General features: G+C 41.6%; 2 protein-coding genes across 4 annotated transcripts in view; one reads left to right on the plus strand and one right to left on the minus strand.

The window, feature by feature from the left end:
- Positions 1 to 18: 18 nt before the first annotated feature.
- Positions 19 to 4795, plus strand: COX14 (cytochrome c oxidase assembly factor COX14). Its single transcript, XM_082666108.1, has 2 exons — positions 19 to 247; positions 4386 to 4795. Exon 2 carries the CDS (start codon positions 4394 to 4396, stop codon positions 4565 to 4567), a length of 174 nt encoding a protein of 57 aa, XP_082522234.1. The 5' UTR covers positions 19 to 247; positions 4386 to 4393; the 3' UTR covers positions 4568 to 4795.
- A 13396-nt stretch (positions 4796 to 18191) lies between these two features.
- CERS5 (ceramide synthase 5) overlaps positions 18192 to 26854 on the minus strand; it is a 34717-nt gene continuing 26054 nt past the window's right edge. For 2 of the 3 annotated variants that reach the window (XM_082666988.1, XM_082666990.1), the window contains exons 5-10: positions 25497 to 25547; positions 24714 to 24806; positions 22946 to 23074; positions 22738 to 22844; positions 21776 to 21932; positions 18192 to 19023 (exon numbers count right to left, since the gene is read on the minus strand). In XM_082666988.1, coding sequence (XP_082523114.1) covers positions 18847 to 19023; positions 21776 to 21932; positions 22738 to 22844; positions 22946 to 23074; positions 24714 to 24806; positions 25497 to 25547 — 714 coding nt within the window. In that variant the 3' untranslated portion in view covers positions 18192 to 18846. Of the gene's footprint in view, positions 19024 to 20592; positions 20702 to 21775; positions 21933 to 22737; positions 22845 to 22945; positions 23075 to 24713; positions 24807 to 25496; positions 25548 to 26854 lie in introns of all 3 variants that reach the window. The other variant, XM_082666989.1, reaches the window with a different exon arrangement.

Below are 26854 nucleotides of genomic sequence, written 5' to 3' on the forward strand. Positions count from 1 at the left end.
GGTGGGCGGGGTTATGCTGCGTCTGGCGCGAGGGGCAGTACCTCGCGTCGGGAGCGCAATCCTAGAGCTTTAGCGGAGCGTGGGGGTGCGAGAAAGGGTGGCGTTCCGCACCAATAGCGCCTCAGCGTTCAGGGTTGTCCCTGGGCGGTACCCTCACTCTTCTGGACCCGGGTGCTGCTTCCGGCTGAGCTAGGAGGTCGCGCAGGCAGGAGGCCTCGGTCGGAAGGGAGGGAGCGGCAGCATCCAGGTACGGCGTCTGCCAGGCCCGAGCCTGGGCCGCCTGTCCGCAGAGGCGCGCCCGCTCGGGCCGGCCTTTGCTTTCCGCATCCTCCCACGCCCAGTCTTCGGGCTTCGGCGCCCTTGAGGTTGCCGCGTACCCTGTGCCGCGATCTGCGCCGCTTCCAGCCCAGCTAGCTCCTTGCGGCTGTAGGTTCCTGTCACACCGTGACTGCCACCGCGCATCTCGGCCCTCCACGCTCTGACTCCAGTAGCTCTGACCCTTCCTTGTCTTGCAGTCCGCTGCGCCCTGAAATGCAGCTTTCCCGGGCACCCTTCCTGCTTATCGATTAACTGGATCCGCTCCTTTGCTGCTTTCAATTCCTGGAATGCTCTCCCCCTCCCTCTTCTATACCGGTGTAAATCCTGCCCACCCTTCTAAAACGACAGCTGCCCAACCCCCACACCCCCGTCCCCACCTTTCTGCTGACTTTCCTTGAGCCTCCACCTTGTCTTTGAACTCTCAAAACGCCTCTTCTCTTCTGGTCACCGGCGTCTTCCACTTCGTCTAACAGAATTTTGGGTGCATAGCTTATCCCCATCAGACCATAAGCTCCTTTGAGACACAAGCCATATTCTCTGCAGCCTTTATAGCACGAGTAAAAGGTAGACAGATAAGTGAGTAAATCTAAGCTGAGGTGGATGGATCCATTTGAGGAAATGAGTTTTTCAGAGGAGAGACCTGAGCCTTGAGGTCCTCCCATGTTTAGGGGGCAGAAAAAGAGAAAAGAGCCACAATCTGAAAAGGTTTTTGCAGATTGCACCCCTATGTCATTTCCATTATGGTTCTTGTTTTCTTTTTCCTGTTTTTCTGAAACCTTCAGTCTAACCCCATAAAAGACCCAGCCTTGAGCTTTATTGAGAAAATGGATGTCCCTCAGATGAGAATGTTCTCCTGCTAACCTCAAAAGTTTTCTTCATTTCCAAGGTTAATCCTTCTACCTGGGCTTCTAATTTCATCTTTTCCTGGGCCATCCTAGATTTTGTTCCATCCCATCCACCTCACTTTTATCCTCAGTTTAGCCACGTTTCTTCTCCTCTAAAACATAGTCATATCTCCTTATCAATAAGCAAAACAAAACTAGAATTTACTTGACCTTGTTACCTTTTCAGGCTGCTGCCCTATCACTCCTGTTCGCTTAACCAGCAAATCACAAGAATATCAGTTCTTATCTTTGGGGTGAGAGGGAGTTATGATCCTTCTAATAATCTGTTTTTCTGCGTCCTAGAAAAAATGCACAGACACGTGAACCTCGCGGGACGGGGTTCATGGGGCCTGCTGGGGCTCTGGCTAAGAATCCATGCTTTTTACTTAATGCCTGTTCCAATTTAGTGCACTAAATTGACTTCTGTCCTAGGTTTACCTGTGATCTGGTCACCTGTTCCCATCCAGTGATCCCATCTGACCAGTTTTCATGGCACTTTACAGTAGTGTTTCCCAATTTTTATTCTGGCCCAGTACACCCAAAGATACAGCATACCTCTGTCAGTGGTAGTGACTTGATACAGCAGTGATTTTCAACCACTGTTGTAGTTAAATGAAAATGCATCCCAGATGTTTCTGGAATTTCCTACCTGTTTTCTTTCCGTAATTGTTTTCTTTCTTCAAACTGGCGTTCCCTTGGCCTCTTTCTCTTGGGTTTTATCATCTGTTTCAGTGACACTTGTTACTTCCATATGTATCCGTAGCCTAGCCTCTCTCCTAGGATTTGTTCCAAATTTGCATATCCATGTGCCTGACAGACATCATCACATGAATATTGTATTGAGCATCTTTTCTTTCTTGTTTTTTTTGGAGGGGGGCTGCGTTTGGTCTTCGTTGCTGCGCGTGGGCTTTCTCTTGTTGCAGAGAGCGGGGGCTTCTCTTCGTTGCAGTATGCGGGCTTCTCATTGCGGTGGCTTCTCTTGTTGCGGAGCACGGGCTCTAGGCGTGTGGGGCTCAGTGGTGGTGGCTCGCGGGCTCTAGAGCGCAGGCTCAGTAGTTGTGGCGCACGGGCTTAGTTGCTCTGCGACATGTGGGATCTTCCCGGACCAGGGATGGAACCCGTGTCCCCTGCATTGGCAGGCGGATTCTTAACCACTGCGCCACCAGGGAAGTCCCTTTATTGAGCATCTTAACTTTAATATGTCCAGTTCATGATCTTCTTGACTGATGCTTATTGACACCACCATCCCCCTACACACATAGTGACACACACCTGTTTCCTCTTTCTTCTATTAGCAGTATCCCACTCCATAAAGTTTCCTCAGTTGTTAACTTGGAGATATTTTCAGCTTTGCCCTAGCCCATTCAGTTAATAAGCCTTGTTCTACCTCTAGAATAACTTCTTCATCTGTCTTCTGTTTTTCCGTTGCCCTGCCTTAGCTCAGGATCTGTGAAAAGTTTTTGTTAATTTGAAAATAGGAGAAATCTCAGGTTGGATTAGACAAGTGAGGAAAATGAGGTTCTAGAAAAATTTCATCTGTCAGTAGATCTGTCAGTCTTCTAGGCAAGATGTACTATCCTGTCCTTCTTCCTCCAGCCCTGAGAAGAGGTGGTCCTATAACTGGTTAGCATCTGGCCAGGGTAATGGGGGATAGGAGGAGAAAGAATAAGTGAGGGGGAGGTTGAAGGCTGCAGGTCTCTTTGCTGGGAGCTTGTTTATTACCTTAGTGTCCTGCTCTGTGTGTATATGTGTGTTCTTTTTGTTTGTTTTTTTTAAATAAATTTATTTATTTTATTTATTTTTGGCTGCATTGGGGTTCTTCGTTGCTGCACCCGGGCTTTCTCTAGTTGCCGTGAGCAGGGGCTACTCTTCGTTGCGGTGCGAGGGCTTCTTGTTGCGGAGCACGGGCTCTAGGCACGTGGGCTCTAGAGCGCAGGCTCAGTAGTTGTGGCACACGGGCTGTTGCTCCGTGGCACGTGTGTGTTTTCTTACTGTCTCACAGCTTGGGGTCCTTTCAAACCCCAGATAACCTGAATACAACCCTTTCTCATCTTGTCCCTGTGCCATTTGGTTTTCTTCCTCTGACCTTATTTAATGTCACTTTCAATAGTCACTTGGAATTATGATTCAAGGAAGCTGTGCCTCAGTTCAGTGTGGGATCTACCCTCAGGGACTGGCTCAAAGGCAGTGTTCAGCCCATGGGACTTACTCTGAGAAGCACTTAGATGTCACACCCTACCCCTGACCCCCTCAACCAGCTAACCTGAACTTTTCTCCTTTCATATTCTTGACTTTTAAGAAAGAAGTTATTCTCACTAAATTCAGTCTTTTAATTTTAATTCCCTCAACAGAGAGGAGGCTGAGAATATACATTCATGGTCCCAAACTGAGGAAGGTTTTGTTCAAGATGAGAGATTTCCATTCTAAACTTTCTCTTGTTCCCTGGCTCAGAATGTCCAGGGAAATGTCCAGGGAACAGTTAAGTTGGAAGTAATTTATCTCATGCAAATGTGAGTTAATTTGCTGGGGACACAGTAAGTTTCATTTTAGCCCTTGGGATAGGTTCTTGGTTTTATGTTTGGAATTCAAGATTAATGCTGTAGAAGGTTATGTCTAACTGAAATAACATAAAGATACTGTTGGCACTATTTCAAGTATATTATGGCTTAAACAGATGCTTGAAGACTAACCTGGGAACCTGAGCACCATAAATAAGATGGTTTTATGGGAAAACAAATTGGATATTGCCCAGAAGGCTCCCATTCGGTCCTCCTACAGAGAATAATTCACTGCTAATGTTTAATCTCTGGCTACTTCAATAAATTCCCTACTAGCCAGAAAAACTGATGTATGCCTAAAGTAATATACCAATTAAGAACATTTCTGGGTGGTCCATACCAGTCATGTCTTTCCATAAACATGGAGGGTCAGGTGTTAGCTGTAATGTCATTCAGATACACCTGGTTCCAGCTGTGTTTCTGTATCTCGTATGCAGACTTTATTTGCCCTTTTGAATCTTAAGACTTCCCAAACAATATCTTCCAGTATAAGACTACATATGTCTAGGGGCCATTCAGAATAGAGTGCAGACAAACTGAGAAGTTATAGAATGGTCTTAAACAGGTAAGTGGGCTGGGCAGATGAGGCCTTATCCTTGGGTCTAAATCTAGTCTGTCTTTGTAGGGGACAACATGCCAACTGCCAAGCAACTAGCCGACATTGGCTACAAGACCTTCTCCACCTCCATGATGCTCCTCACTGTTTACGGGGGCTACCTCTGCAGTGTCCGAGTCTACCACTATTTCCAGCGGTGCAGCTCCCAGCGCCAGGCTGCAGAAGAACAGAAGACCTCAGGAGTCCCGTAGAACTGGGGGGCTTTTTTCCTTGAGCAGAGAGACCTGAGGCATGTTGTGGAAAGACCTCACCTGCAATCATTTCTGAGTCAAGAGGATCAGGGCCTTAATGGTTTTCGAACTCTGCTGGGAAAAAGTGCCCATGTTTTTTCTGGTACAGTCAGTTTGGAGAGGCTATTGAATCATAACAGGAATGGGAGGGTGAGGCACACCTACAGACATTAAATATTTTGCCATGTCTGTGTCTTGGTGTTTTTGTTTACTTGAACAGGGTATGGACTACAGAGGTGGGGTCTTGACTACCAGTTTTCTAGTCACAGACTGGATTTCCATATCTTGAGCTCTTAGCACCCATGAAGTAGGGGATATACAGTTCTAGGAGTAGTAATCTCAGCTCTCCTGATCTCAGAGAAAAGACTGTCCCAGCATCTGTATAAATCTCCTGAGAAGACTCTGTAAAGACCAAAGCTCTTTTGTGGTCAGTGACCATTCCTGGACCAATTAAGCTGTGTCCAGGTAATGGAGTTCTCTGGCCAGCTTGGCCACATGTGCACTTCTGAGCCAAGGAGGCAGAGGCCCTTGTTTAACAGCTGTTAAAATTGCACAAAATGGAGGCGGATAGTTCTTAAAATGTGAAGGGCTTTTGGGCAGCCTACAGTAATGCAGTCCATCTCCTTAAGCATAGTGGGTATAGTATTAGCATCAGGGTTGATTTCTCACTGTGCCACTGCACAAGAATCTACCTGCAGGTCTGATTGCAGAGTTGTGAAGAGGATTTGAAAGAAAACGATGCATTCAAGGTAAAATCCAACTATGAAGAGATATTCTTGCCATCGTTTTTTTTTTTGGCCACGCGGCATGTGGAATCTTAGTTTGAACCCGTGCCCCCTGCAGCGGAAGCCCAGAGTCTTAACCACTAGACCGCCAGGGAAGTCCCACCACCATTTCATTTTGAGCTTTGAGGCTTGCTTGTTCACATCATTCTTGGTGATCGCCCAAAATATCAACCCCTTTGGACACCTGTCCTCTCTCATGTACATACTGCTCTGACCTTTGTCCCCCATTCCTAAACCTTTCACCTGAAGGCCCTCTTCCATGATTTAAAAACTCAGCATTCCTATATCCTCAACTCATTTACTCCCATCCTCTCTTGATGTGTTAACCAGGGACTCCACTGCCTTCTCTGCTTTCTCATTTGCCTGTACAGACAGTAAAGTGACCATGCTCTCAGCTCCCCAGTGCCACTTTCAAACAGTGTAAAATCAGTCCTTTTTGAGGAGCTTTCTTATATTCTCATTTTCACTGTATTCGAGAACTTGAATACTTCAAATCTTTGGATTCCTTTTTTTCCTTCCAATCTTTCACCCCCTTTTTGATCTAAACTGCTTCCCTGTCCAGCCTGTGCCCACAGCTGAGCATCCGAACTGCTGCCCTGCCTCCAGCCTTACCCTTCTCAACCCCAGACCTTGCTCCATTAGTTATCTAACTCACCCTCTTCCTTCTTTGCAGTACATAAACTTGCTTAAGTGGTAGTTTCTAAGTTAGAAGATTGGTCTGAGATTAAATGAGACAATTCATATTAATACTCCGGTACCTGTCAGCTATTAACACCTGCTGCTGACCTCCACATTTGTATCTTCCAGGTTCACCTTTGGAGCTTCAGATATATCCAGTTGCTTGCTATATCCACTCAAATCCTATAGTCCTCTCTAACTTGTCCACGACTAACAGCATTCCTTCATATCTCCCGGACCTACTTGTTTTTTTCCCCTTATTTTCACTATCATTTAAGTCAGGATTATGGGAGTCTCATTACACTATTCTCTGTACCCTACTCCCAACCAAGTAACTGTCTTATTAATTTCTACCATTTAAACATCCATTCAGTCAGTTCTACCCTTGTCATTTCTTGCTTATACTTTTGCAGGAGCCTTTTAGGGGTCTTAGTTCCAATCTTGACCTCATATTTGCCACATTGCTGTCAGAGACATCTATTTGGAACAGATTCAATTATGGCATTCTGCTTTGGATCCCCTCTGAAGCTCAACCACAGACAATAGGTTAAGAATCCCTGACCTATAAGGTCCAGTCCAGACTCCTTGGTATGGTGTATGAGGTCCTTAAGTCTTGACCCACCTTATGTTCCTACCTCACCCTTTGTGTTCTAGTAAAATCAAATGACCTGTGTGGTTGCACGTTGTTTCTTGTCTCCATGCCTGTTCTTTCTTTCTCTCTAAATGGAACATCCTTTCTATCCTCTTTTTCCTAAAAGGTTTCTCTGACTCTTCACGCTCCCATGCTGGGCCAAGTATCTATAGAAGACACCACTTTTTCTCTAAAAAAATCTTTAAAAGCACAGGTATCTAAGACAGTTTTGAAAAGAAACAAAGAAGATGGGTTGGGGTTACCAGATATCAAGACATAGTAGAAAGCTAATAGTAATCTAAATGTTGTGGTACTAGTGCAGGAGCAAATAGATCAATGGCACAGAATAATAAACTCAGACACAGATCAGTATATCTGTGAGAAATTGAATATGATAGAGGATACATCACAAACCCATGGGGAAATTCATATTCTATGTTGTTATGGATACATATGTGATTATAAAAGTATAAAAAATAGATTGAAAGGACAATAGTAGTCGTTACATTGGGGATGAGGTGAGGTGGAAGAGGGCAGGGGGGGGTCTTAAATGGAAACTGTTTCCTCTACTCACAACACTTCTACCACCAAATATGTTTTTCCCACACCAAACAATTCTCCAACTCTCCAGACACCAACTATGTCCTGCAGTTCAGTTCTGCCACTAAGCTACGTGGAGTTAGCGCAGACACCACAGGTTAAGGGCTCAATCATTCACAAGTAGTGGGGTGCCCAGGTCACCCAAACTTTGCCTGACAGCTACAGATCCGTTCCCACGACCTCCTCCTCAGGTTTGCTGTGATGGCTCACGTGACTGAACTCAGAGAAACTATTTATTATTACTAGTTTATTATAAAGGATACCACTCAGGAACAACCAAATGGAAGAGATGCATAGGGCCCATCTCTGTATCAGCATCTCTATGTGTTCCACCCAGAAGCTCTCTGAACCTCACTGTTTATAGAGTTTTAATGGAGGTTCCATTATATAAGCATGATTAAATCATCAGCCATTCAATGATTAACCCAATCCCCAGCACCTCTCCCCTCCCAGGAGATCGGGAATGTGGGGCTGAAAGTTTCAGCCTTCTAATCTGCCTTGTCTTGTTCCTCTGGCAACCAGCTCCCAACCTGAAACTATCTAGGGGCCCACCAAGAGTAACCTCATTAGCAAATAAAAAGATATATCACTCTGGAGATTCCCAAGGGTCTTAGAAGCTCTGTGCCAAGAACCTGGGACTAAGACCAATTATATATTTATTATATCACAATGTCACAGGTCTCTAATTTTTTATTTCTTTTAAAAATAAGATTTGAAGACAAAATGTTAGAGGTATTAATTTGGGGTATTGGAAATAATATGAGAGCATACAGCATTCTTAATGTTTTTCTGTTTTTTTTTTTTTCCGATTTCTCAAAAAGTTGAGGGGAGAAAAAATACTTTTGATAGCTTCTTATTATTTACTACAGTAGTTCTCAGCAGAAGTGGCACCCCACACACACAACAGAGGTGAAAGTGTTTTGATTGTCACAATGATTGGGAAGCATCTCTGGCGTCTGGTATGGCGTCTGGTAGGTGGAGGCCAAGGATGCCAGAATTCTCACAATGTCTGGGATAGTCTTACACAACATACTGTCCCAAGTCCTGCACAACTATCAAATGTCTCTATAAATATTCAAGTGAAAAAATCTATAATTAGCTGAGCCTATAACCTCTTTTACCTATAAATATGAAGTATTTTTTGTACAGTTTTTAGTGTACTCTGAATCCTCTAGGCATGCAATTACTGTATAAATGGAGGGGAGATTGTAGTGTAGTTTATTTAGAACTTTTGTTCACCATTTCAAAAAACCATGCCATTGATGGCAGAGTCTGTTCCTGGCATTTGAATCTCTGACACAACACGATAGTATCAGTCTGCATTTGTAGCCACTGTATTCATGGTGAATGTACAGAAGTGCAAGCATCTGAGTGCTAGTATAACTATGCCCAATATTTATATGTGGAAATAATTTTGTTATAAATTCTTAAAACATATCCTTTATATTACTATTAGAACATTATGGTGATTTTTAAAAATTATGTGTACAGTAGATAAGTTAAATGTTAATTGCATTTAAGGATAGCAAAGGGAGTGTTACAAATATTTGTAACCACCTGGTTTAGAAATAATCCATTCATATTTGGTCAGCTTTTGCTATGGTGTTGAGGTGATGGTTAATTTTGTTTCAACTTGGCTAGGCTATGGTGCCCAGTTGTTTCATCAAACATCAGTCTGCATGTTGCTTTGAAGGTATTTTTTAGGTGTAATTAACATATCAGCCAACTTGGAGTAAAGCACGTTGTCCTCCATAATATGGATGGGCCTCACCCAATCAGCTGAGGCCTTAAAAGCAAAGACAGAGTTCACAAAGAAGGAATTCGGCATTAAGAACGTAACATAGAACCCCTACCTGAGTTTCCAGCCTGTGGATCTTGGACTGCAACAACTCTTCACTGCATTTTCAGCCTGCCGGCCTGCTCTAAATTTCAGACCTCCCAGTCCCTACAACTGTGTTAGCCAATTCCCTGAAATAAATCAGTCTCTCTTGCCCTCACTCTTATTCTCTCTCTAATGTATTGGTTCCGATTCTCTGGAGAACGCTAATAGAGTAGATAATACGTAATATGCCAATATATATCCGTCCAGTCTTACTCCCTGCCTAGATTCAGTCCTTTCCTACCTCATTTTCACTTGGAGCACCTACTGTCATTTCAAAAAAGCTTGTTAAAACCTAAACTCAAGCAATTGTTTAGTATTTACTGAGCATGAACTATATTTAATAAAGAAGAATAAACTTATTTGCTGTCAAATTAAGATGAAGAAATATAATTAAGTTCATCGGTTATTACACTAAATATCAACAGACTGAATTCTCCCATTAAAAGACAAAATCTAATAGACTGGGCTAAAAGAGCAAATCCAAAGTATATATAGTTTCTAATAAACATACTCACTAATAAAGAGAAGTTGAAAATAGATGGGTAAGACATACCAGAAATGCAAACGAATGTAAAGCAAGAATGGTAATATTAAGAAAGGTTAACAAACACTAAATGGAATAAAGAGATCATCTGGTAATATAAAAAGACATAAATTATGAAGGGTGGTTATCATAAATTTGCAACAAACAAAGCAATGAAAAAAACTAAAGCAAAAATTCTTAGGAATACAGGAGAACAGGTTAAAAGTACGATTATGTTGAGAGTCTATCTTACTTTGTTCAGACTGAACAGCACTAGAAGAATAAAGTAAGGACTGAGAAGAAATGGAAAATACAAACAACAAACCTTATACACACGTGTGTGTATATATAATAAGTATAGAATAGATCTTCTGTGAATATCTACAGTTCACTTATAAACACTGATTGACTATTTAAAACAATTTTTTAACAAATTTAAAAGTAGGAATTTTACAGATTGCAGGAATTTTACAGACTGTATGCTCTGATCACATCCAATAAAATTATAAATAAATAATGATATTCTCAACTACATGGAAATGGAATATTCCTGGGCAACCCTCAAATCAAAGAGAAAGACCAAAACTGAAATTTCTTACCTTCTTTAAAGCAATAAAACAAAGTATTTCATATAAAATTACAGGACACAGCCCAAGATCATGTCAGGAAATGTATGCCCTTAAATGCCTTATGCAAGAGAAAAAAAAAATGCTATTAGGCTTTTTATAGAGATGAGAACCACTGGCTACTGGGTCAAGTTCAAATTCCCTATCATGATATTTAAGACCTCTTGTACTCCATAACAACCACCCCTTTCACAGCACTTTTAATACTTAAATAATACAGGGCAATCTCTCGTTAATGGCAATACAAGTTTGTATAGTCTTTTTCTATCAAAAATTTAAAGCGTCTATACCCTCTTACCTAGTTATTTCACTGCTAGGACTCTTGCCCTTAGAAACAGTCACACAACTGTACAATATTTTCGTACAAGGTTATTATTTGCAGTATTATGTTAATAGTAAAGAGCCTTAAATAAGCTCAAGAATTAGTTAATGAATAACGGTATACCCATAAAATGGAATGTTATCAGTCAAAACCAGCAGAATATGTATGGTATAATCTCACTTTTGTTTTAAAAGAAACACATTTGTATACATTTGGTTATCTGACAAGTGGTTCTAGAAGGCTATACACCAAACTGTTAATAATGATTAGGGTGAATGGAGATGTCATGTACTTAACATATTTTTACCATGAGCATATGTAGCTTTTATAACAAAAATATTTTTTGAGTTACAAACATATACAAAAGCTGAGGGAATTTAGAAATAAAACCCATATACTTATTCCTGTTTTAACTGTTTTGAACATATTGCCACACTTGCTTCAACAGGTTTTTTGCTTTTTGTTTAAGAAAAAAAATTGTGTTCATTTATATCATATCTACTAGTTTGTAACTCCTTAAGGTCAGGACTCAATACATGAATATATTTTCAATGGAAAATATTTTAAAATACAGATAAATAAAAGTGGCCCTTGTCACTCTGTCCCATCCCAACACCCCTTCCCATTTCCCTACTCAGAAATTGCCTGTGTTAACAGTTTGGTGTATTTTTTCTACCATTTTCAATGTGTTTACATGTACATAAAGAAATATATGCTGATTGAATTCTCTTTTTGCTGGTCTCTTCAACTATTCAGAGGCCAAAGACTCAGGAGAGAAGGACTAATGGGCAAAGCTTGGGACACCATAGCTCTCCCCACCCTGTGTTAGTCAGGATCAGCTTTGGTAGCAGGGTTATAGCTTGTCCTAAGAACCTTATTGGAGAGAGAGGACAATGAAGGAAAGAGACCAGCCACAAGGAATACCTCCATAACTGCACGAGCCACAATTCCTTATAATAAATTATTACCAGCAAAGCCATGTTGCTGCTAGAAAGTTTTATATTGTTTCCTAAAAGTCTTTCATAGAAGTCAGTTGAGCGAAAGCAGATCCCAAATCTACTTTTATAGGTTTAGGGCTTGTGGCTGAACTCTTTTTGGTGAGACCTGCCCTATGAGAGACCTTGCTGAACTAGAAAAAACATAATTGTATGCCGACGGCTGAGGTGAAGGTGGTACAGATAACCCTACTGTGTACTGCCCTATGCCAATTCATAGGCCCCTTTTTAAAAAAGCCATTTTCTTTATCTCTCTTAGGTTACGTTCCAAGTCCTAGGAAAACCCTCTCTACAACTGCTTTTAGAAGACTCATCTTACTGCTTTAAAACTTTGTGGCTCCCATGACCTACCAGCTAAAATTTAACTCTTTGGCCTGACTGTCAAGGTTCTTCACAATCTGGCCCCAAGCAACCTTCTTATTCTCATCTCCTGCCACTTTGATCCAACTGCAACAGATCAGAGTTCCCTGAAAATGCCACATACTTGTTTTTACATTTAAAAAGTTTTTAAAAATGATGAATTATTCCAAACTTATTGAAGAGCACCAGAAATAAAATTTCATACCAAATCCACACCCCCCCCCACTCCATAAAGATAAGCACTATCCTTCCTGCAGTTGCTGTATGTTTCTGTATGTCTACTACAGAAGTACCCTAGATATATTTTTGGGTTTAAAAAGTACTGTTGGGCTTCCCTGGTGATGCAGTGGTTGAGAGTCCGCCTGCCGATGCAGGGGACACAGGTTCGTGCCCCAGTCCGGGAAGATCCCACATGCCGCGGAGCAGCTGGGCCCGTGAGCCATGGCCGCTGAGCCTGCGCGTCCGGAGCCTGTGCTCCGCAACGGGAGAGGCCACAACAGTGAGAGGCCCGCGTACCGCAAAAAAAAAAAAAAAAAAAAAAAAAGTAATGTTAATTGCATCAAACGGGACATATTCTTTTGCAACTTGCCTTTTTCATTCAACATTATGTTTCTGATATTTATCCTTCACACTGGTTGATTTTATGTGTCGACTTGGCCACTGAAGGCCCAGACAGAAGGTTAAATAGTATTCCTGGTACACCTGAGAGGGTGTTTCTGGATGAGATTAATATTTGAATCTGTACACTGAGTAAAGCAGATTGCCTTCCCCAATGGGTTTGGGCCTTATCCAATCCATTAACAGCCTGAATAGAACAAAAAGGTGGAGTAAGCTCATACAACTCAATGTAAAAAAACAACCCAATGGACAGAAGACCCAAACAGACATTTTTCCAAAGAAGACACACAGATGGCCAACAGGCACATGATGCTCAACAGTGCTAATCATTAGGGAAATGCAAATCAAAACCACAATGAGATATCATCTCACACCTGTCAGAATGACTATCATCAAAAAGTCCACAAATAACAAATGTTGGCAAGGATGTGGAGAAAAGGGACCCCTAGTACACTGTTGGTGGGAATGTAAATTGCTGCAGCCATTATGGAAAACAGTATGGAGGTTCCTCAAAAAACTAAAAATGGAAATAACATATGATCCAACAATTCCACTCCAGGGTATATACCTGAAGAAAATGAAAACACTAATTCGAAAAGATATATGTACCCCAATGTTCATAGCAGCATTATTTAAAGTAGCCAAGATATGGAAGCAACTAATGTGTCCATCAACAGATGAATGGATAAAGAAAATGTGGTGTGTGTGTGTGTATATATATATATATATATATATATATATATATATAATGGAATATTACTCAGCCATAAAGAATGAAAATTTGCCATTTGCAACAACACAGATGGACTTGGAGGGTATTATGCTAAGTGAAATAAGGTAGAGAAAGACAAATACTCTATGTTGGCACTTATATGTGGAATCTAAAAAATATATACCTGAAGCTGATATAATATAAATCAACAATACTTTAATTTTTAAAAAAAAGATGGAGTAAGAGGGCAGTCTTTCTGTCTACTTGACTGTCTTTGAGCTGGACACTGGTCTTCTCCTGCCTATGGAGTTGGACTGTGACTTACACCACCGGCTTTCCTGGTTGTCAGGCTTTTGGACTCAGATTGGAACTATACCATCAGCCTTCCTGGATCTCCAGCTTGCTGACTGCAGATCCTGAGATTTCTCAGCCTCCAAAACCATATGAACCAATTCCCTATAATACATTTTTTAAAAATTTATACATAAATATATATATGTCCTACTGGTTCAGACTAATAGATCCATATTAATAGGAAAACTTAGCTCTTCATTTTAATTGCTGTATAATATTCCAATTACATGAGTAAATCAATTTATTCCATTCCTCTAGTGAAAGATCACTGAGTCTCTTCCGCTTTTTCCCTCTTATTAACAGCAATGCAATGAGTATCCTTGTACTAGTTTCTATAAAAGACCAATTACTAATATTTAGCTTTACTAGTTGTTAAGTTGCTTTTCCAAAGCAGTTATGTCAATGTACTCTCACCAGCAACATTTCCTCATTCTGTTGGCGTCAAGGGGTTTCTATTCATTTTAATTTACATATCATGGATTTCCAGTAAGGATGATCACCTTTTTATTGATTATCCATTGGCATACACCCTCTAGGAATTACCTATGCATATCCTTTGCTCCCTCCCCCTCTCCTCTTCTTGCTATTGGGCTTTGTCATTTTTTAAATTATTCATACTCTGGATACTTGTATTTTGTTAGTTATATGTGCTGCAGGTTTGAGGAAATCTTTTGGAACTTTTTTATTTGGTGGGGGGTGCTGGTGGTAGTATAAGAATCCCACATCGTCTGCATCATCATGTACAGGTCTTTCCAGAGCAGTCCCATAGATAATTGATCTGAAATCAGTTTTCCTGCAAGTTCTTACCTGGGGATGGGGTTGGAGGTGTGATGTTTCCCAGACCACACAGGAAGTATACATTCAGGTTCTCAGATTCACATGAAGTGTGGGCCCAGAAATTGAGAAAATTCTCAGGAGCATCCTGACCCCACAAGCCCAAGCATTCAAATTTCTTTGCTTTCTCCTTTTGCCAACTGTGTGAATTTTTGATAGCTTCCCCCTTTTGCTGTTGCTCTTTCCGGGTCCCAGCTTTAACTGGAGGTCTCAGTTTCAGCTTTCTGCATGGGGCCACAATCTTGTCTCTTGTCAGCATTAAAACCCAAGTCCTTAGGGTATATTCTCCTTTCCCTTCAATAACTGCATCAGCTGTTTTGCCTTCTGCTCTCGTTTTCAGTACCTTTGCATCTTTTGTGTCCCTTTCTTGGAAGCTCAGCTGTGCATTAAAGAAAAAGAAAAAAACCACCACAACTTTATCCACCATTCCTGAATGTTTGTCTCAGATTATTTTAGTCTACATTAAGACAGAACTGATAGCTTTCATATCCTCCCATCTCTTCCAAACATAACACCTTCCTATTCCTGTTTTCCTGGCAAAGCTCTACTCATCTTTAATGGCCCAGCTCCACCTTCAACTTTTCTCCCACCTTGCCAAGAATAATTTAGAATAGTTGTTATCACATTGTATCATTTTTTTTTCCTTTCCTAACTGCAGTCTGAGATCTCTGAAGTAGAAACCAGATCTTGTTCATCTTTGTGTCCCCAGCTTCTCTGCCACAGTGCCTATCATAAAGTAGGCACTAAATAAATATTTTATTGAACTGAAAATATCTTCCTGCAGGCATACTGGACCTAAAGTCTGAAGAACTTGGTTTAAAATCAGCATACTAGGACTTCCCTGGTGGCGCAGCGGTTGAGAGTCTGCCTGCCAATGCAGGGAACACGGGTTCGAACCCTGGTCTGGGAAGATCCCACATGCCGCGGAGCAACAAAGCCCGTGAGCCACAACTACTGAGCCTGTGCATCTGGAGCCTGTGCTCCGCAACAAGAGAGGCTGTGACAGTGAGTGGCCCCCGCTCACTGCAACTAGAGAAAGCCGGCGCACAGAAATGAAGACCCAACACAGCCAAAAATAAATAAATAAAATTTTAAAAAAACCCCCAAAAATCAGCATACTATCACCCACTAACCAAACTCATATGATTATTTTTAGGATTATGATAATGCGAAAGCTCATGATACATGATAGGCAATCTAAGATGTTTGTGTTTTTTGAACAACTTCTGAGACTCAGTTTTCTAACTGTGGCAGACTGAATTTTTCAAAGGTGTATGCAACCATACCTCCCGTTCCCCATGCTCTTCTGCAGTGACCTCGCCACTGCTTCAAGAGGTAGAATCTATCTCACCACCTCCTCGTATCTAGGTGGTCCCTGTGACTACTTTGATCAACAGGATATAGTGGAAGTAATGTGTGCCAGTTCCAGTCAACATTCTCTTTTTTTTTTTTCTGGCCACACCGCTCAGCTTGCAGGATCCTAGCTCCCCTACCAGGGATTGCACCTGGGCCACCAGGGAAAGCGCTGGAGGCTCTAACCACTGGACCGCCGAGGAATTCCCCCAGTCAACATTCTTAATGGTCCTAGTGACTTCTGCTCCCTGCATCATGGAATGTAACCACCTGAGCAAAGCCCAAGGCATGGAGAGGCCACGTTTAGGTACGTTAGTTGATAGCCCCGACAGAGTTCCCAGGGAACAGCCAGCATTAACTTCTAGCCAGACCAGTTAATCATCTTTGACATCCAGCTCAGTTGAGTCTTTAAACTACTCCATTCCCGGCTGCCATCTGACTGCAACCACATGAGATATTTCCAACTGGGCTCATTCAACCAACCAAACCATGAGAAATAATAAATTGTTCTTTCGAGCCACTACGTTTTCAGGTGGTTAGTTACATTGTAATAGACAATCAGAACATTCATTTATGGAATGGGGATAACAATCCCTACTTTTACAGCAGTGTTCTGAAGTTCACTTTTTGATGTTGTGAAATCATCTTCAAAGCAGTTAAGCACTATACAAACATGTTATCTTTTCAATAAATAATAAAGTTAAAACTCTTTTACATTCAACAGAGGAGAGGTAATGCCTTGCTTCTCTTACAAATATTCCTAGTTCTTGGGTAGGGATGATGGGTCTGCATCTAACCTGCTCTGCACTGATTTGGGGCCTTCCTCTCAGGCATAAAACCTTCCCAGGCCATCTATAAAACTGGCCTCATGACAGTCTTGCTGCCTCCCCCACCAACCCCCCCCCCCCGTTAACACTATTATCTTCCGGCTCTGTATTCAAACTCCCTAGCAACCTCTCTCTCATCTCCCACTCCAGCTATATGCATATAGTTCCTCTTTAGAACAAGACCCTGTTCCTATAACTGACCCTAATCTCAATTCACTCATCCAAGGCTAACTCTAATCAGTCTATGCCTCTGGCTAAATGCTTCTTCAACAACTATTCTTCCTCATATGAAGTCTTGGGAAGTGTTACAGTATAGTGGTTAAGAACAGAGACTCTGAGTTTGATTCTTTACTAGCTGTTTGAATTTAGGCAAGTTAACCTATTTTGCTGTATTTTAATCATATGTAAAGTGCTTAATACAGTACCTGGCATGTAATAAAGAGCTATGTGTTAGCAATTATTACTTTAATTATTATACCACTTGGTTGCATCTTTTGTCAGATTAACTGGGCCAACTAATTCAGATTGTATTTACAAAGCAGTTGTTCAAAAGGCAATATACATACCTTGTCTGACTTTCAAAAGCATTTTCATTCATATTTCATAATTACTAATTTATTCAACAATACGGCAAATTGAGGAACTAAATGTAAGACCCTAGTCTTTTAGTCTTCCTGACTAGCTCTGACCAAATAACTATGTAAGACTTTTTAGAACTTAATTTTTCCATGCCCTATAGTAAGTCTTTTTAAAATCCAGCCACTCAGTAAGTTTAGTAGAGTCAATATCCCAATGATGTCAATGAACATCAAATGAGTATCTGATTCTTAGAACAATAACCTACTTCTTTCAATTTTTATCCATCTCCCTAACAATGAAGCACACCATATGTCTTAATGTACACAAGAGCATCTGGAAATATTTTGGTAATCTGAATATTCACTAAATGGAAAACTATTTTAAGAGATGAATACTACTATTAGTAATTTTGCCTTGACCTCAACTAGAGAAAAATCTAGATTAGGAAGACTTTTTCTCCATAGGCTAAAAGAGAAAAACAGAACTAAAAGAGAAAACATCTGCTTAGACTCACTTATCGCAATCTTAAGATGTTAACTGGCAGTCTCTGTATTCAATAAAATGGGAAATACAGGAAATACTCAAGGTGTCTTAGCTCTTCAACCACAGCCTTTGTTGCTTTAGTAATATACATGCTTTCATCTGCTCAGTATTTTTTCTTATGGTCACTACACATGTTTATTTTTTCTTAAAATATAAAGCCCTAAAATGCAGGCGCTCTCTTTCCAGCATGCACAGAAAGGAAAAACTTGGTGTCCAATGGCCTCTAGAATCAGACGTGAAAAAGTTCTTAATTAGATTATGGGTTCAGGGGATTGGGGACAGAGTCACTAAAGAGGTTGAGACAGCAGATGAGGGTTGAAGCACTTTTAATCACAGAAGAGTAAACAATAGTATAAACCGTTAACAACTCACCCAGTGGCTGTTGTCCTCCAGCCCTCAGCTCACCTGTTCCTCCCACCCCCCAACTCCCTGCGTACCACTGAATAAAGAGCAGGGTATCTATCAGCAGCTGTCCATCACTACCAGGTGGCAGGAAGGGGACCTAGCTAGGGGCCACAGCAATCCTGGCCATCCATTCATGGTTGTCTGTTTCTATATAACGTCGTGTGAAATATTCCACCTCCAAAGGAGGAACAGTGCAGAAACCTGGAGTGAACTTAGCTGCTCCATTCAGATGGCCAGAACTTCAAGAGCCATGGGCAACAAGGGAGGGGACTCTCTGGAGCCAGCATAATTCAAGATGCAGCCAAATCTGGGATTGAGGTGGGTTCAAAGGGGACCAGGCTTGTGCTCCAACCTAGGCAACGAAACTCACACATATGCACAAATGCATATGCACACGTGCACACATATGCACACACGCACGCGCACACACAGAGCAAATAACATTACTGAAAGAACCTGGAGGCTATTAAATACAAAATGGCAGAGTTTTTTTAAAAAAGTGAAAATATTTGCTTCTTTGATTCTCCTCAGTGCCCTGCACACGTCCTAGTCACAGGAGTGCAGATGCGGGGAGGCCCAGAGGAGTAGGTTGCCAGCAGCCCTACGAGTCCATCTATGCTGAAGTCCCCATACCAACCACCTTACTCTTCAGCCAGTAGCTGCCTCCCATGTGACCATTCACCCGACCGGCACCATTGCTGGAGCTGCGGCCACAGGGGCCTTTTGTGCTACTGGTCATATCTTCTTCTTCTGAGCTGCTTTCCACATCACTGCGATCATCCTTAGATACCTGGGTGGGATGAGGCCAAAGGTAGAAAAGGTAAGGACAGAACTTTTCTAGAATCGTAAGACAGACAAAGCCCACAGAGCCCATGTTTGGGCATTGCTCCCAATCTGGCCTACTTTCTGGTGGCACCTGACTCAAAATACTATCTGGACCACAGAGACTGTTGTGAATATCCTTTGCCTGCTTTCTGGGTTTCTCTCTCATCATCTCTAATTCTGTTCTGAATGGAATAAGTAGCCATCTTGGTAGAGGAGTTTATCTTTCAGGAACAGCCTAAAAGAGCTGAAATCATTCACCCAGTTGTGGTTTAGGTTTGAAGGAAACTCCACAGACACCCTTTCTCCTATTGTACCTCAAGAAAAGAAAAGACCAACACAAACAATACATATGGCTATCATCATTGCTTCTATCTTCTGGTGGTGTGGCCACTGCAGTTTTGGTTATCCAGAGTTTTGCTTTATCCCCAAAGCTGATCCACAGCTGGGCTCTTCCTGGGCTCAACTATTGACACCCTATGACTAGGGTCATAGGGTGTTGATAGTTACTTCTCTTGAGCAACCCCAAGATACACAGTATGGTGAAAAGAAAAGTAGACTGGCAGTCAGCGAGTAAAAAATCCCAGTCCCAATCATGCTACTCTCTATGAATCTTTACCTTTCAACCTCAGCTTTTTGTTCTATATTTTCAAATGAAGGATTTGGATTAGAGCAGTGTTTTTCAATCTAAACTATCCTGCATACCAAGCACAGTATTTCAGATTCTCTACCGTGGACCATAAAAGTAAAGGAGAGAAACCCAGTGAAACCTATGTCAGACTTTTGCCCTCCCGAACTGAAGGATAATAAATGTGTTTTTTTTGTTGTTTTTGTTTTTTTAAAGTAACTAAGAGAAGGGGGTGAGAAGGAAACAAAACTACAATTGCTATTGCCAAGGGGTGGGGGAATTGCTTTGGTTAGCTCTAAGATTCTATGGTTTATTATAGCTATCGACCTCTGAACCCAGATGAACTGATTATCTGATCTTTAGGAAATTTCCACCAGAGGGCAGTGTGTCTAAATTTGAGGGAAAGGGAGGCTCAAAAAGGAGGGGGGCAGTGGGTGGGTGGGAAGGAAAGGAAAAACAGAAAGGGGAAAAAAAATGAGTAGACTCTAATCTTGCCTCAATTTAGGAAAAAGAACCTGGCAACTTGAGCTCCATTCAACAATGGCCCAACCTGAGCTCCATATAAAATGGCAGAGTTTTTTAAAGAAGTGAAAATATTTTCTTCTTTGATTCTCCTCAGTGCCCTGCACACCCCCTAGTCACAGGAGTGCAGATGCGGGGAGGCCCAGAGGAGCAGGCTGTCAGCAGCCCTACAAGTCCATCTACGCTGAAGTCCCCATACCAACCACCTTACTCTTCAGCCAGTAGCTGCCTCCCATGTGACCATTCACCCGACTGGCACCGTGGCTGGAGTCAGGAGAGATACATGCTCTGATACAACCCAGGGAAACAGAATGGAAAGCAGGAAGGAAGAGAAACACATTCAGACAGACATGCTTCACTGAACACCAGAAGCACAGATACACTTACATGCAAGAGATGAAACTGTCCAGCTCCCACCAGGCATAGAAAAAAGGAAGGAGGTGAGAAAAGAGTGGAGAGTACAGAGTCTGGGTCTAATCCCTCCTGGATAGGTCACCTGGTCAGGAAAGAGCAGGGGAGAAGAGAGATGTCCAGTAGCTACAGCAAGATGCACAGGCACACTAAGCAAGTTCTGAAACCAATTGCAGCCATAAAGAATAGCGACACAAGGGCTTCCCTGGTGGCGCAGTGGTTGAGAGTCTGCCTGCCGATGCAGGGGACACGGGTTCGTGCCCTGGTCCGGGAAGATCCCACATGCCGCGGAGCAGCTGGGCCCGTGAGCCATGGCCACTGAGCCTGCGCGTCTGGAGCCTGTGCTCCGCAACAGGAGAGGCCACAACAGTGAGAGGCCCGCGTACCGCAAAAAAACAAAAACAAAACAAAACAAAAAAAGAATAGCGACACAAGGGATCATATATTCCTGGGAAACATTCCATCCCTTTGTCCTAGAGTCAGTGTATCCTCTACCAGAGCCCCTCCCCTTGGGATTGTGTATTACCGAAGGCTGAATCCCCAGCCCGCAGGCTAACACAGTCTGACTGCTTCAGAATTTGCAAAATTCAGTTATGAGTTTTATCACTGAATGATCTTTCTTTATGCTTTTGGGCTCTTGGCATAAGATGGGTATTTGAAACCCTAAAGACCTATCTCACTTAAGACCCCTGCCTCATACAACAGTAAGGTGAGATCGGTACTTAGTCCCTTACATAAACCATATCTTGAACATCACAGTGTGGCCATCTTGGGGTGGCTTGCGACTTACCAAACTACTCCTAGGCAATCTAACATCTCTGCTTTTATACAGTGTATATCTTGGAGCTCTGCATATGATTTCCTTTGAAAAAAGGTTCCCATGCTAAAAACAAAAATATGAAATCCACAAAGTAGGTAGGTAAGGGGTAGGAAATGGTTGAGGTCATCTCCAAACCTAATCCTGTTTATTATTTTACAATGGTCATTCCTAAGGGACAGGAAGAAGGCAGATCCTTCCTCTGACATCTAAGTCATGTCTTAGATGGCTAAACACTCATACTTAAAGAAAAGATGGAAACTTTGGAGCCCTAGGCTCTTTGCTGGGTAATACCTATTTTCCCACCCAGCCCCAAAGAAAGAAGCCATCTTTCATCCTCACCTTTCCTCGGATCAAGGCTTTGAAAGCAATTCGTGCAATTAGGTAGGACCAGATGACATGCAGAACCTGTAGGATCAGGAGAAGGCCATTGAAGAGCCACCAGGACGGATAGGGCCCGATCATCTCCCAACTCTCAAAGAGGGTCGTGTTCAGAATCCTGTAAGAGGGAGGCCAATGGTCAGATTCCAGAGTCAAAGCCAGACAGATAGGGATGAAGCTGAATTCCCTGGAAAGCAGAACCTTGTGTTTTCTCCCCATACCTTCTATCAGTTGAAGTTCCAGAGATATTCATCCACAGTGAGAAAAGAATAAAGAAAGGGGCCCATGGAGTTTTCTATCTTTAGGGATAAGGAAAGATATAGAAATCTTAGCAACTGATAGAATAAGTCGTATTATTAATCACTTCAAATATACAGAGTTTCACAAGTTTGGGACACCAATTTTAATCATAATCCTAGGAATTACTCAGATCCTCAGGCACATATAGGACAGCTGGTAGCTGATTCCCTCAGACTAAGGAGAATCTCCAACCCACAGAGTCAATGACTTTGTATCATAAAGTAGTGAGTGTAGAAGTGAGAGTGGTGTATGTGTGTGTTGGTCAGGGTGGGAGACAGGGTATAGAGCAGGAAAACAAGCAAGAGCCTGAGAATTTTGTAATCAGTACAAAAGAAGGCAAAGGAATTACTTAGGCATAAAATGAAGACTGCTCCTCAGAGATGAGTCAGGCGAGCCACAGCTAAGTGAGTTGGATGCTCTCAGTCTAGATTACACCTCACTAGAAATATTGTGCAAGGGAAATGAGGTCCTTTGAGAGTCCATAAAGGGTCAGGTTAGGTCAAGGAAGAAGCAGAGCAATATGTAGGGTTAGGGAACCTTGGTGGTCTGTTCCCTCAACTGGTGAAAGGTATCACCAGTTTATGGCTACGTATCTACCATAGCTCCACAGCCCTACCACTTACCAGAATGGATAGATTCCTAGACGAGTCACCACAAAAATAGCACTGAAGATCACAAAAAGGGTGTCACAGAGACGCTGATACTTGGCATAATTGGCCAGCTTGGCTGCCTGGAGAAAGGAAGATAAGAATTGAGCTGGGGAGAAAGCCAGTTCTCAGGAGGGAAAGTAAAGAAAGAGGAATAGTGAGGAAAGGGGGGTTGGGGTCTTACCTCCAGCAAGAAGTCTGAGGCATCATGTAGACACATGACCAGAGTTCCCACTCGAACCATGTTGTTGATGTAGGAGAAGGTAATGAGCCCAATGGTGGCCAAGTGATGCACAAACATGATCAGGAAGTCCTAGGAAGGAATGGAAATAAAACAGGCAGGTAAAGGCAAGGCCATAGAGCTGCTGGCCAACTCAATGTCCTGCATTGTTCTCAGAAGGTCTTATTCCACCCCTTAGAAGTTCCATTTTGTTTAAATTCTCCCTCAGGGAGCTGCCTAACATTTGACCCAAAACTCACTACGTCAATGACTGACCCATAATCTACGTTAATATAGCTCAAAACACAGAAAAGAACAATTTTCTTTGGTAGTTGCAGAACATGTACAGCTTGGATGCTGAGCTGACACTTGGAAATAATTTCCCAGGTGGTAGTCAGGCATACAAGCCTTAGACATTTCAGATATCCTTGAAAGTCTAAGACTCTTCTGCTTTGATGAAGGAAATTTCAACCAAAGGGACCTAACAGAAAGGGGAGGTTTGTGAAGGGGGCAAAGGTAAACTATTCCAAAACATTTCAGAGACATGCTAAACAATCCATCTTACTACAAGCACTTCCTGCTTTCAGATTTAAAGCTCAAACTTCCTCTTGGGTTCAAATGCCAAGGTTAGCTCTGGAGAAATCTCTAAATACCTGAGTTATCAGACATATCTAATAAATACTTCCCAGCCCAGTGAGGGAGAGAGGGTGGGAGAGGGCAGGTAAATCTGCATCAGAGAAGCAAGGATATAAAGTCTGTGCTCTCCACAGAGACAGATACAATGGTACATTTTAGCTCTTGAGTTGGGGATGAGTTTACAAATACACGTTCTAGAATGTTTTAAAACCAACATATGTATTACAAACCTTTTTATATGCGTCATGTATTAAAATAAAATTTTAGTAAGGAGACCTGTGTCTACTAATCATAGGAGGGTGAAAGGCATCTGAATTGTGTATCAAGCTTCTAGGTTACACAACAACTAATAACCCAGATCAATTTCAATCCATTCCCACAAAGGCTAACCCTGATTTTCCTTACCAAAGATAACCACAAGTTAGTGATAGATTAGGGTTAGAGCTGCTGGAACTGCATTATGTCAGGTGGACACCAATAAAAGGTGAAGATTCTGCCCTTTCTGTCTGCTTATAAAAAACTTCAGTCATTTCCAACTTTGCCACTCTGTGGGCAAGTCAACTCACTTCTCTGAATCTTCGTTTCCTAAACAGTAAGTAAAGGGTAAACTAAATCATCCTAAACCCCTTCCAACTGACATTCTTTAAGTAAGTGGGGTCACCAAGAAGGGAGAACAGAGAGGGAACAAGGGTCCCTAATGCCAAACAAAAGCCAGATCTAGCTTTTCTGGAATCAAGGCCTTTCCTGGATCAGGCCTTACTATCCCTACGTTCTGAGCTTAGGAACTAAGCTCAGACTAAGTTTCCTGAGCTTTGTATATGTAAGAACCTTGGAGAAAATGAGGAAAAGGGTATGCTTCTTAGACAGTTAACTGTTTTCATCCTGGGCTGCCCTGAATGCCTCAAATATACTTCATCATTAGTCAGGTCTCACTTCTGAGAACATTACAAAGAGCTAAAAGTCCCATTAAACCTACTTTCTCCCTCTTTTGTGGTCCCAATCAGGGCAGAGAATCTATCACAATGACAATAATGATGATAGCTGCTGGAAAGGAGGATGCAATAAGTCAGGGAGTTGAGGGAGCCAATGTCCTTACCTTTCTTTTAATGTCTGTAAACTGAGAAAACATAAGAGACCAATAGAAAGCCAATTCCATGATATAATAGTAATAAAGCCCATTTGTGAGAGGCTGGAAGAGAGAAAGTAGTAGTTAGAATACCAGCTAGTCAAAGACTCATTCCACCTCCCCAAATTTCTCCCTCTCAGAGGAGCCATACCCCAAATTATTAAATAACCTTCCTCTCCATCATCTTCCAAGATCTGCAATAGCTAACAGACTTTGGATTGGTGCGGAGACTTAAACCTCTTCCCTTCCACATACACATCTTCAGCTCTCATCTTTCAGAGATCAGATAAGGTTAACACATACTATAGCACAACCAAATCAGTGTGTCTAGAATTCTGGGCAATTAGTGCTTTTCAGGGGATTAAATACACTGAGGCCTTTCTTTCTTCTACTCTGTTAGCAGTCCCCTGACATTTTTCTACTATGGACTAGAACCATAGTAGAAAATCTTGAGGGATTCAAAAGGGACACATGAACCAGAAAGCACCTCATTAAGTGCCAGGGAGCTGTTTTTCTTTCCAGCCCAATTAGGGTGAATATAGGAACCTGGAACAAACAGATCACTGGATTTCACTGCTTATGGGGACCCCAAAAATATATACCTGAATATATGACTCAAAGAGACTCAGTCCCTAATCCCTCAAGAATCCCAAGGAAATGTGCTATCTTCCCTTAGGACTGGCAATGTACTCTCCCCAACCCCATCTTACACACACACATAAGACCCCTGTCTTGAAAGGGCTCAGATCCTACCTGATAAGGGTAACTGTGCCAGCATTGTCGGGTGTCCCAGAACCAAGGCGACTAAGAGAAAACAGATAATCTAAGTCAGCCCTTAGAATTCTCCCCTGGCTCATCTATATAATCCCTTTCTCTCTATGCTTGGGGCAAAAGAGTTGGGAAAGAAAAAGGAATCCCTCTTGACAGAATTTAGGGTAACTACATGGCTAGACTTTTCTTCTAGAACAAGAAAGTGTTATTACAAAGAGAGAAACCATGCTTTGAGGTATGTAAGAGCAATGAGAGCTCTAGGATAGTTTCTGGAAACATCACAACCTGGAATATATAGGAAACTGGGAGGCAGGAAGACAATGATTTCATTTAATAACTGAGAGCGAGATCTCCATGCCAAAGATTCACAAGTCAAAAGTAATAATCTCTAATGGAGTTTCAATTAAGTCCATTTCATCTAAGTTGTTGAATTTATTACTGTTAAATTGTTCACAATCTTGTCCTATTATTCTTTCAATGTCTACAGGATATGTAGTGATAGCTTCTTCTTTTTTTTTTTTTTTTAAGTTTTGGCCACACCCCACAGCATGTGGGACCTTAGTTCCCCAACCAGGATCGAACCTGCACTCCCTGCATTGGAAGGCAGAGTCTTAACATTGGACAAACAGGGAAATCCCCGTGATAGCCTCTTTTTCTTCCTGATACTGATAATTTGTTTTCTTATTTTTTTCTAAGGGTTTATCAATTTTAATTAAACCTTTCAAAGAACCAACTTTTGGCTTTATTAATTTTCTCCATTATTTGTCTAATGCCTATTTCATCGATTTTTGCTTTTTCCTTTCCTTTAACTTACTTTGGGTTTACTTTGCTCTTCTTTTTCTGGATCTTAAAGTGAAAACTTAGATCATTGACTTTAAAGCTTTCTTCTTCTCTAATATAAACATTTAAAGTTATAAATTTCCTCTTAAGTATGCTTTAGCTGCATGCCACACATTTTGGTATGTTGCATTTTCAGCATCATTCAATTCAAAATATTTGCTAATTTCCCTATGATTTCTTATTTGATCTTCGGGTTATTTAGAAGAGTTGTTTAACTTCCAAATATTTCTCTAGATATCTTTTTATTATTAATTTGATTTCTATTTTAATTCCATATGGTCAGAGAACATATTTTGTAAGATTTCAATATTTTAAAATTTGCTGAGACTAATTTTATGGCCTAACATATGGTTATCTTAGTTGGTGTTCCATGTACATTTGAAAATAATACATATTCTTCAGCTGTTGGTGTAGTGTCCTATAAATGTCAATTAGGCCAAATTGATTGACTGTGTTGTTTAAATCTTCTACAACTTCAGTGATTTTTGTCTAGTGATTTA

The sequence above is a fragment of the Grampus griseus genome (assembly GCF_964374135.1).
Source record: "Grampus griseus genome assembly, chromosome: 11".
NCBI lineage: Eukaryota > Metazoa > Chordata > Mammalia > Artiodactyla > Delphinidae > Grampus > Grampus griseus.